Source organism: Populus nigra, chromosome 14 (genome assembly GCF_951802175.1).
Source record: "Populus nigra chromosome 14, ddPopNigr1.1, whole genome shotgun sequence".
Taxonomy (NCBI): domain Eukaryota; kingdom Viridiplantae; phylum Streptophyta; class Magnoliopsida; order Malpighiales; family Salicaceae; genus Populus; species Populus nigra.
Genome location: NC_084865.1, coordinates 1,621,924 through 1,632,746, shown reverse-complemented (window position 1 = coordinate 1,632,746; position 10,823 = coordinate 1,621,924). Strand labels below are relative to the sequence as shown.

General features: G+C 34.7%; 2 protein-coding genes across 2 annotated transcripts; both read left to right on the top strand.

Annotated features, from left to right (window-relative positions):
- Positions 1-487: 487 nt before the first annotated feature.
- Positions 488-4,466, top strand: LOC133672869 (uncharacterized). Its single transcript, XM_062093420.1, has 9 exons — positions 488-908; positions 1,270-1,317; positions 1,478-1,537; positions 1,634-1,717; positions 1,848-1,952; positions 3,142-3,255; positions 3,380-3,480; positions 3,908-4,019; positions 4,184-4,466. The coding sequence occupies exons 1-9, from the start codon at positions 534-536 to the stop codon at positions 4,298-4,300; spliced, it is 1,116 nt and encodes a 371-aa protein (XP_061949404.1). The 5' UTR covers positions 488-533; the 3' UTR covers positions 4,301-4,466.
- Positions 4,467-4,841: 375 nt separating this feature from the next.
- LOC133672868 (uncharacterized) lies at positions 4,842-10,029 on the top strand. The gene is made up of 9 exons (XM_062093419.1): positions 4,842-5,577; positions 6,855-6,902; positions 7,067-7,126; positions 7,219-7,302; positions 7,433-7,537; positions 8,550-8,663; positions 8,793-8,893; positions 9,325-9,436; positions 9,665-10,029. The coding sequence occupies exons 1-9, from the start codon at positions 5,110-5,112 to the stop codon at positions 9,791-9,793; spliced, it is 1,221 nt and encodes a 406-aa protein (XP_061949403.1). The 5' UTR covers positions 4,842-5,109; the 3' UTR covers positions 9,794-10,029.
- Positions 10,030-10,823: the final 794 nt, after the last annotated feature.

The window sequence follows — 10,823 nt, the reverse complement described above, 5'->3', positions numbered from 1 at the left end:
TATAAGTTTGTGGACCTCCAACTGTGACAGTTTTTACGGTGGCTAAGATTTTAAAATAAGGTGCCAGCAAGCTCCTTTCTAGATGGCAACAAACTGTTGATAAAACATTAATTTCTTAACCGCCTCCACTTAATTTAAATATAAAATTACAATAAAAATCAAATTTATTCATTATTTAATATCAAATCTAAATATTTTTATAATTTAGTGATTCTAATGATTTTTTCTGATAATTTAATTATTTTTTTAACCATCGTTTATTTCTAACCAAGTCTTACAACCTCACTCCCTATATACAAACTGAAAAACACCTTTTAATTTAGAACTTTCAAAATCAACTTTGGTAAAGGGAATTAATTTATTTTTTCAAAACAAAAAGGATTAACATACAAACTCATTATAAAATTAGGGACTAAATTATAATTTACTCAAGCAAAAAAATATAAATAAAACAAGCTAATCAACCTGACCCACCAAAGCCCTATAATGCACAGCACTGCCAGTGTCAGCGTCCGTATAAACACCTCACAACGATGAAGACTCGATATGTGAAGCGGTTGACTCGCTCACTACTCACCCAACTAAACCCACCACAATCGCACCGCTTCTTCTCGAGCACTACCACCACCAAATCTCCTCTTCGCCACCACCAAACCACCCTCATTTCCACTCGACCCACCTCCTCGCCCCCCAAATTCCTCCAAATTACCACATTTGCCACAAAAAACGAGAGCATATTTGATGCTGCTGACGAACTTAGGGAGGATGATAATAAACACGACGTCGCGTCGGAGAGGAAGGAGCCACTACATGAATTTTCTAGAAACGTAGTGGTTCTCACGTGCGAGTCGAAAGCTGAGGGTGGCCAGTGTGTGGTATTTTTAGTTGGCACTGCTCATGTTTCTCAGGTGAAAGCTGAAAGTCCATGTTTTTTTTTGTGTTTTCTGGTTCTGGGTGCTTGAGAAAGGGAAATTCTTGGTTTGAGAGAGCTTGCCTTTAGTAATTTCTGCAAAACTAAAATGGCATTTAAAAGCATGTATTTTATTTGGTTTTCATTTTATTTTTCTGTTTGATTGCTGGGAAAGTGAAGGAAAAAGCTGGGATTATTAAAATTTGAAGGCTTTTGTGTTTTGGGATGCTTGAGAAAAGGAAACTCTTTTCTTTAGTGAGTATAAAATGGCTGGATTTATAAGGTTATCAAATTTGTGCCAGAATTGAAAAATTTACAAATTGTTTACCTTGATTTTTCTGTTGGGTTGTGAGTTGCAGGCATCATGCAGGGAAGTAGAAGCTGTAATCCGTCATGTGAAACCACAGGTGCTTTTGCAGTTTTTTTTTTTTTTTTGAAATTTCAATAACATTTGTATTCCAAATATTAATGCAAAGGTCATTGTTTAGAAGGTTAGCTGCCTGAATTTAAATTTTTTTTTATGGCTTTTACTTGTCCCATGAAGATTCGCAACTTCGTTGATTACAGGTTGTATTTCTGGAATTGTGTGCAAGTAGAGTCGGTGTGCTTACCATTCGGAATTTAAAGGTCTGTCCCTGGCAAGTTTCTTGCTTTCTTTCTTTAATTTATGTTCTTTACCCTTCAATTTTCCACTTTCTGGTGTCTTTACTTTTGGTTGTTAAGGTACCAACAATGAAGGAAATGATAGAAAAGTGGAAGAAAACACAAAACGCGCCTCAAATTTTTCTTAGCTGGTTCTATGCCACCGTAAGTATCTAAGATGAATTTCTTATTCATGCTTTTCAATGAAAACTAGATTATTGTACATTGAGAATGTTATAAGTTAATTTTTGCATCAAGATTATTTGATCAACTTCTGTTTTTCTTTTTATGTAAGGTTGGTGATAAGCTTGGAGTTGTTCCTGGTTCTGAGTTCCAGGTAGCATTTGAAGAAGCAAGAAAATGTGAGGCCAAGGTGGTACTTGGTGATCGCCCTGCACAGGTGAGATCCTTTTGCTGTCTTGCCAGTTGGAAATACTTAACCTCTGCTATGTTTCTTCTGACACTGATATGCTGGATTCCCTATTAATTAGCTTAACCCATGTTGTCCTTCCCACTTCTTGCTTGGGAGCATGTGGATTACTTTGCTATTACCGCAATAGAAGTTCATGTTTGTGTTTATGAATTTAGCAGTATTCATTTGATTGTCATTCACTTGTAGTTTTCTCATAAGAGAAATTTAGTGGTATGGCTTCCTTTAGGCTGATTTTGAGACTGAAAAAAATTGGTAGCCAAAGGAGGAGAGGAAGAAGGAGCTGGGAAGAAGAAGAGAAGGGAAGGGAAAGGCAGGAGGAGGAGAAATCCACAGATTTTTCTTAATTCATCATTAACTGTCCATAATGTGAAAAAACACATAAATAGTAAAGCACTAATAAACCCAACACCAATAATTGGGCTTATAACCCTCTAAACAAAATGACCATCAATATAATATAAATTTAACCCAATAATAAACCCAAATAAAATCTAATAATTTTGGGGTTAGGCTATCCTCCATCATCTTTGACCTTACAAGTGTGAACCGTGTCTCGAGTCTAGTGTCCCCACTAAGTTCTTTATCCATTTGGTTTGCATTCTTTAGTCCAAAATGACCATCAATATAATATTATGCCAATATCCCTATAGCCTAGCATTTATTTTGCTAGCAATAATGTTTCAAGTCTATTATCATATACAAATGGATGGTCTAACCACCATGAAGGCTTACTGAGAGATTCGATGCGTGGGATGCATGTTGTGTCTTTTTGTGCTGGGTACTGGCTTCTCTCATAGTCTGGCTAGCATTCCATTGTGCTAATCTACGGGCAACACTTCCACATCCAGACATATATTGCCATCCATCTAAAGCATCTGTTACTCTGAATTTTGGACTGAGACATTTCGAGTGGATAAATTTATTGGATTTGTCAAATCTCTATTGCTGGACTGCTTCTTCAACTTTGATTCTTGAATGAATTACTGTGTAAAAGCAATAAACTTGCATTTTCATTTTTATCAAGTCTAGTCCATTTTAGCGATTTTTGTGAGCTTCTTTAATTAATTTTCTCCACTTCTCTTTTGATGCTACTCTTTTTCATTTTTCTTACTGCTGTCACGAACTAATCTGACTTTGATGGTGTCAACTGAAACAGATTACTTTCAGGAGGACACAAGGTAAGTTGCCTTTTTGGCATAAAGTAAAATTCTTGTGTGCTGTATTTGTTCAAACATTATTTTCATCGAGCTCTAAGAGTATCGACACAATGGTAAAATCTCTAAACTCTCTTTTCCTTCACTTTTTTCAGCCAATTCTTTTTTTATCCTTTATCTGCAGAAATTATTGAAGATTTCTAAACTTGGTTGACAGTCAATTTGTTCCCTTATTTTCAGATAAAAGACTTGGATGATGTTAAGAAGGTTACTATTTCAACTAAAAAACTAAGCAAGCAGTACCCGACTGTAATGGAAACCCTTGTGGACGAACGAGATCAGTTAATATTTTTTTTTCCGTCATTTATTTTTGTAATCTGGTACTCTTCTGCTGTTGCCTTCCATAAAAAGGATGAAGCAGCGTCCATTAAGAAATTGTTTTTTTTTTTTGGTTTCTCTCTGCTTGATGTTGATTGCATGAGTTTACAAAAGGAATAGAGTTGCTGGAAATATTTTGCAACTTCCATTGCCCGAGTCTCTTTGGAGGATCGAGTTTATAGTTGATGTCAAAGCTACATACTCTTGGTACAAGAGTTTTTGTAAAAACTCACCTTAAACTCATACTCATTGCATATCTATTTATGTACAGGAGAGTAGTTAATCTGTAATCTCTAATCTGTGATTAACTTGTTTAAAGCTCAGGGGTACGAGCTCTCTACAAAGTTCTTTTTGAATGAATTTATTCATATCTATTTGGCTAACTTGCAGGTACATGTCATCGATCCTGCTAAGAATTGCTAAAGAACATACTTCGGTCGTAGCAGTCATCGGAAAAGGGCATTTGCAAGGAATTAAGAAGTATTGGGAGCAACCTATTGAGGTTGGTTAAGAATATTTTTCGAGTGATGTACTTGTTTGCTGTTAGTCCATCAATGATAGAAATCTGACACGTTATACCATTAGTTTATATTTAATGGAATCATAAGAACAACCAGATTAGCATCCACCTTGTTTACCATCAGTTCTTCCTTCCCTCTGTTGCAGTTGAAGGATCTTCTTGAACTTCCTCCTCAGAAACCACCCTTTTCAGCTCTGAAGGTTCTTGCAGTTGCTGGTATGGCCATTGGTTCAGCATTTATCTTTCAAGCAAGAAATAGCTAACCAGAGTTTCGATTTGTATCAAATGAATTCAGGAACAGGATGCACAGTTTTTTGAGGAGATTGTTCTGTCCATGCTTTTATATGATTCTGAATTCTCCAATTAACTTGTGATTTTTTGACAAACTAATGAATACAAAGTTGGAATAGATTTTTTTTCGTCAGAAAATGCATTTAGAGAATTTTTATGTTATTTTTTATTTTATGTTTTTAGATTATTCCATATGAAAATGTTAAAAATAATTTTGAAAAAATAAGAAGTATTATTTTAATATATTTTTTTAAAAATTATTTTTAAAAATAATTGTTATCACAATTTCAAATACTATTTACACTTAAAATGCAAATTAACTCAATAATTAAAAGATATTTTATGTTCTTTAATTATTTAAATTTTAAAATTAAAAAAAATTATTTCTTCAAATATTCACCAAGGTAATATAAAAGTTTATATAACTTGTAATTTGTCCCAGTTAAGTTTTATTTTGAATATTTTTTTTTATCAAAAATGTTTTTTTCTTAAATGAAATAAATTTTTATTTTAGTTTAAAAAATAAATAAAATTGCCAATACAAATTATTTGTTTGAAAAGAAAATAAAAAAATAGATAAAAACATGAAAAAAGAAAAAAAAATATCAAATAAAGTTAAAGCAGGAATTAACACTTCACTCTTGTTTACCATCCAAACAAGTCGGCCACGTAAAACTGGACCCACCAAAGCCCTATAAAGACAGGTATCACCACGTCATGTTAACCAAAACCACCGAGTCAGCGTCCATATAAAGTCTCCACCACCATAAAAACCCGATTAATGAATTGCTTGACTCGCTCACAACTCTCCCTCCTTAACTCACCCGATTCACACCGATTTTTCACTACCATCGCCACGAAACTACCTCTCCGCCACCCCCAAACCACCTTCAATTTCTCTCACTCAATCTACTCACGCCGAAAGTTCCCCCAAATTATCACCTTTGCTACCAAAAAACCCACCAATCCTATAATTGCCGACCCGAACCGGAATTCTATGGATCCGAACCCTTCTAAAGAGGATTTTGTTCACATCGAAAGCCCTAGCAATAACGATAATCATTTAAGCGAAAGCATAGTTGATGTTGCTATTGAACTTAGCGAGGATGATAACAAAAACGACGTCGTGATGGGGAGGAAGGAGCTGCCAGAGGAACTTTCTAGAAGCGTTATGGTTCTCACGTGCGAGTCGAAAGCTGAAGGTGGCACTTGTGTCGTGCATTTAGTTGGTACTGCTCATGTTTCTCAGGTGAAAAAATTGAAATTCTGTGTTTTTTTTGTGTGTGTTTGGTTGAGAAAGTGAAGGAAATTGTGAGAAATTTGGAAAGATTGGGACCTTTTTTCCTGTGCAGAATGCTTTTTTTTGTTGAATTTTGGCAGAAATAAAGTAGTGGAAATGTGAATTACTTGGTTTTAATTTATGTTTTTCTGTGTGATTGCTTAGAAAGTGAAGGAAAATGTGAGAAACTTTTGTGTTTTGCGTTAGCATGGGATACTTGAGATTGAGAAAGAGAGAATTCTTTGCTTTATTAGTGAGCATAAGATGTCTAATTGGTAAATTTTGGCAAAATAATTAAACTTGCATTGTACAGTGTGAATTAATTAGTTTGATTTAGATTTTCTATTGGGCTGCTGACAAAATGAAGTTAGGTGAGTTTAAAATGGCTAGTGAATATTACGCTAGGATTGAATACTGTGTACAATTTCTTTGTGTTGTTTTCTTTTTCCAGTCTCCATGTAAGCTTTTTGTGTTTTTGGATGGAGAAAGTGAAGGAAAAAAAGCACGGAACTTATTAAATATTGAAACTTGTCGTGTTAGTATTTGATTCCTTAGATTGAGAAAAAGAAAAATCTTTTTCTTAATTGAGTATAAAATGAGTGATTAGTTAACATTTGCAAAATTAAGTAGTATTGAAAAGAGCAAAATATTTGGTTTTGATTTGAATTTTCTGTTTGTCTCGGAGCAAATGAAAGAAAAGTGAGGAAGTATTGGTGCTGTAACTTTTTGGAGCTTTTGTGGTAGTATTGGATACCTGAGAAAGAAGAAAAAAATTATGTGCTCAAGTGAGTATAAACTCTTTAATTTTGTAAGTTTTAGCAAAACTAAACTAGCATTGAAAAATGTATAGTATTTAGTTATGGTTTAAATATTATGCTTGGTTGCTGAGAAAGTGAAGGGAAAATAGAGAAATTGTTGAAGTTTGCTTAAGTGTAAAGGGAATTCTTTGCTTAAGTGAGCCTAAAAAGGCTACTTTTGTATTTTCTGCAAAACTAAACTGGCATTGAAGAATGTGTATTTTATTTGGTTTTGATTTCATTTTTCTGTTTTATTGCTGAGAAAGTGAAGGAAAAAGCTGAAATTCCTAATTTTAAAACTTTTTGTTGTTTTGGGATGCTTGACTAAAGATAAATCTTTTCTCAAGTGAGTATCAAATGGCTAATCTTGTAAATTTTTGCAAAATCAAGCAAGAATTGAAAAATATGTAAATTTTTATGTTGATATTTTTGCTGGGTTGCAAATTGTAGGAATCATGCCGGGAAGTACAAGCTGTAGTCAGTTACTTGAAACCACAGGTGCTTTTTCCCTTTTTGTGAAACTTCAATAACATTTTGATTCCAAATATTAATGCAAAGGTCTATTTTTAGAAGGTTAGCTGCCTGCATTTAGATTGTTTTTATGGTGTTTTACTTGTCCCATTTAGTCTCCTCAAAGTGAAGCTAGCATTTGTTGATTACAGGTTGTATTTCTGGAATTGTGTGCGAGTAGAGTGGCTGTGCTTACTCCTCAGAATTTAAAGGTCTGCCTCCAGAAAGTTTCTTGCTTTCTTTCATTAATGTTCTTTACCCTTTAAGTTTTCATAGTCTGATGTGTTCTTTTTTGATTGTTCAGGTGCCAACTATGGGGGAAATGATAGAGATGTGGAAGAAAAATCATAACACATTTGGAATTCTTTATAGCTGGTTTCTTGCCAAGGTAAGTGTTTAAGATGAATTTCTTATTTGTGCTTTTCGATCAAGACTGCAACGTTAAACTTTGATATTGATATAAGTTAACTCTTGCATCAAGATTATTTGGTCAACTTTTATTTTATTTTCTATGTAAGGTTTCTGATAAGCTTGAAGTTTTTCCTGGTTCTGAGTTCCGGGTAGCATTTGAAGAAGCGAGAAAGTATGAGGGTAAGGTAGTACTTGGTGATCGTCCTGTACAGGTAATATCCTTTTGCTGTATTGCCAGTTGGAAGTGCTTGTTGCTTTTGACATTGATGTGCTGGATTATCTATTAATGTGGCTTAACTATGTTGTCCCGCCCACTTCTTGCTTGGGAGTTGGGTGGAATACTTTCCTGTTACTGCAAGAGAAATTCCTGGTTGTGTTTATGAATTTAGTAGATTTATTTGATTGCCATTCACATGTAGTTTTCTCGTAAGAGAAATTTAGTGGTATAGCCTCCTTTAGGCTGATTTTGAGGATGTGAGAAAAAAATTTACAGTAATCTCCTTGAAGGCCAATTAGGAGGTTTAATTTTGGTCTGCCCATCACATACTTGGTCATTACAGTTGCCCCTAGTTTCTCTATCCATATTTGCATTTTCGAGTCCAAAATCTACATCTAATGCCAGTATCCCTATACCCAAGCATTTATTTTTATTGCAATCAGTTTTCAAGTATAAAATAATATGCAAAAAAGAGAGAGGATGGTTTAACCACCATGAAGGTTGACTGTGAGATTTGATACATGGGATGCATGGGTGCATATTTTTGTGCTTGGTACTGGCTACTTTCCTAGTCTGGTTAGCATTTCTTATTGCTAATCTAGGGCCCAACAATTCCCCATCCAGGCATATATTGCCATCCATCTAAAGTGCCTATCATTACCCTGGCTTTTGGACTGATACATCTCGTGTTTAGTGGATTTGTCAAATGTTTATTCCTGGAAGCATTATTCATGAATGCAGATGGTGTAAAACAATAAACTCGCATTTTAATCTCTATCAAGTCTTGTCCACCTAGCATTTTATGAGCTTATTTACTTAATTTTCTTCACTTCTCTTTTGATTTTATTCTTTTCTTTCTTCTTTTTAATCTCTATCAAGTCTTGTCCACCTAGCATTTTATGAGCTTATTTACTTAATTTTCTTCACTTCTCTTTTGATTTTATTCTTTTCTTTCTTCTTACTGCTGTTACAAACTACTCTGACTCTGATGGCATCAATTGAAACAGATTACTTTGCAGAGGACATGGGGTAAAATGCCACTTTGGCATAAAGTGAAACTGCTGTACTCGTTACTCTTTCAAGCGTTATTTTTACCAAGCTCTGAGGATCTTGACAAAATGGTAAATTCTCTAAGCTCCCTTTTCTTTACTTATTTTCCTCCAAAAAACTTTAATTTTTTTCCTTAGCTACAGAAATTATTCAATATTGTTGAACTGTTGTTGACAGTCAATTTGTTTGCTTATTTGCAGCTAAAAGAAATGGATGATGTTGACATGCTGACTCTTGTCATTCAAGAAATGAGCAAGCAGTTCCCCACTCTAATGGATACCCTTGTGCATGAGCGAGATCAGTTAGTAGTCTTTTGCCTCTGTTTATTTTTGTATTTTGATACTTTTTTAGTTGTGAAAAGATGACAATCCCTTCCTCTGTTGTTGGCTTTTATAAAAAGGAAGAAGCAGAGTCTATTGGTAAACAGTTTTCTGTTTCTATATGAGTTTACAAAGGGAATGGAATTGCTAGAAATATTTTGCAACTTCTATTGCCTATTTCACTTTGGAGGAGCGTGTTTATAGTTTGATGTCTGACCTACAAGCTCTTGTTCTGTGAAAACTTTTTTGGAAAAATCCACCCGGAACTCATGTTCCTTTCATCTTTTTATGTACAGAAAGTTAATCAGGAACTACTTCTCTGTGAACAACTGTGATAGTTTAGGGGTATGAGCTCCTTATGAAGAACTTTTCTGTTTTTTAATGAAATTTTAATATCCATTTCAACTTTCAGGTACATGTCGTCAACGCTGCTAAGAATTGCTAAAGAACACACTTCAGTCGTTGCAGTAGTTGGAAAGGGGCATTTGCAAGGGATTAAGAAACATTGGGGGCAACCTTTTGAGGTTGGTTGAGAATATTTTTTGAGTTGTGTGCTATTTGATTACTGAATTCCAAACTTGTTAGTTAGTCCATTAATAATTCAATTAGTGACAAAAGTCTGTGACACATAATACAGTTAGTTTTATTAATGAAACCTTAAAATTTACCAGATTAGCATTGTCCTTGTGTGCCAATCACTTAGATTTTCTAACTCTTTAAGACTCACCAGTTCTACCTTCCCATTGTTGCAGTTGAAGGATCTTATGGAAATTCCTTCACAGAAACCAGCTGTTTCAGCTCGGAAGGTTCTTGCATCTCTAGGTGTTGCAGTTGCTGGTGTGGCTATTGTTTCAGGCTTTTACCTTTCACGCAAGAAATAGTTATAACCAGTTTCGATTTGCATCAGGGGGTCATTTACGATGAGGATGCACAGTTTCATACTCACAATTCACAATATTCTTTCGAAGTTTGTTTGACTTGTCACAACAAATAAGGACATAACGAATGAATAGTCCTGCTAGGGTTCATGTATACGTACTTGTAACTAATTGACAGTTGATTTTATACAGTTCTTTTATGGGAGTTCATCCTACAAAAGAAATCATATTATAAACAAGCAGCACAGGTGGCCAGTCAACTCAATAGCCAAACAATCCTACAGGCAAACAGCAACGGCACAGAGGGCAAACAATCCTACACGTGAGAGCATGTTGTGCAAGCAGCTTCAGATCCGATGAGAAGGTGTGTTAAACAAAATGCGCAGAACAAATCTTCCATGGAACCCAGATTGTTGTCAATTTTAGTTCTCTTTAAGCATGGAAATGGTGGTTGCAAGCATGTAACACCTGACCAAAAAGGTTCTTGAAATGAATCGCAAGACGTTGCATTGTCATCATGTAAATGAACTCCAGTCGTCAGTTTAAACTTGATGATCACACTCTGTTCTCATCGTCTGTCTCCGAGGCTACAATGCATTTTAGTGGCATGGAAACATACGATCACAAGTAAGTCATCTTTATCTTCTGAAGACAATGGGATGCCAATGTTGTCTAACTAATATCAGTTCAGTGCTCCGAATTTCTTTGAAGAAAAACAATAGTGTCCACGCATGGGACTTGGAATCCAACCCTAGCCTGAGGTGCCAAGCCAATCATGATTACCCATAATTATTTGGGTTTTTTTCCCCCTCAAATCAATAGCTGGTTTTCTTTCAAATTGATATAAAATTCATCTTGTTATGTTTCTAGTGATATTAAAAAATTTATTATCATTAATATCTTTCTAGATATCATTGATAATTTTGTTTTCATAAATTTTATTAGATTAATTTTAATTTTCTTCAAATTAGACTTTTAACCCTGGAAAACTTCAAAGGTCAAGTTCAATCAATCCAACAGTCCAGTCTCCACC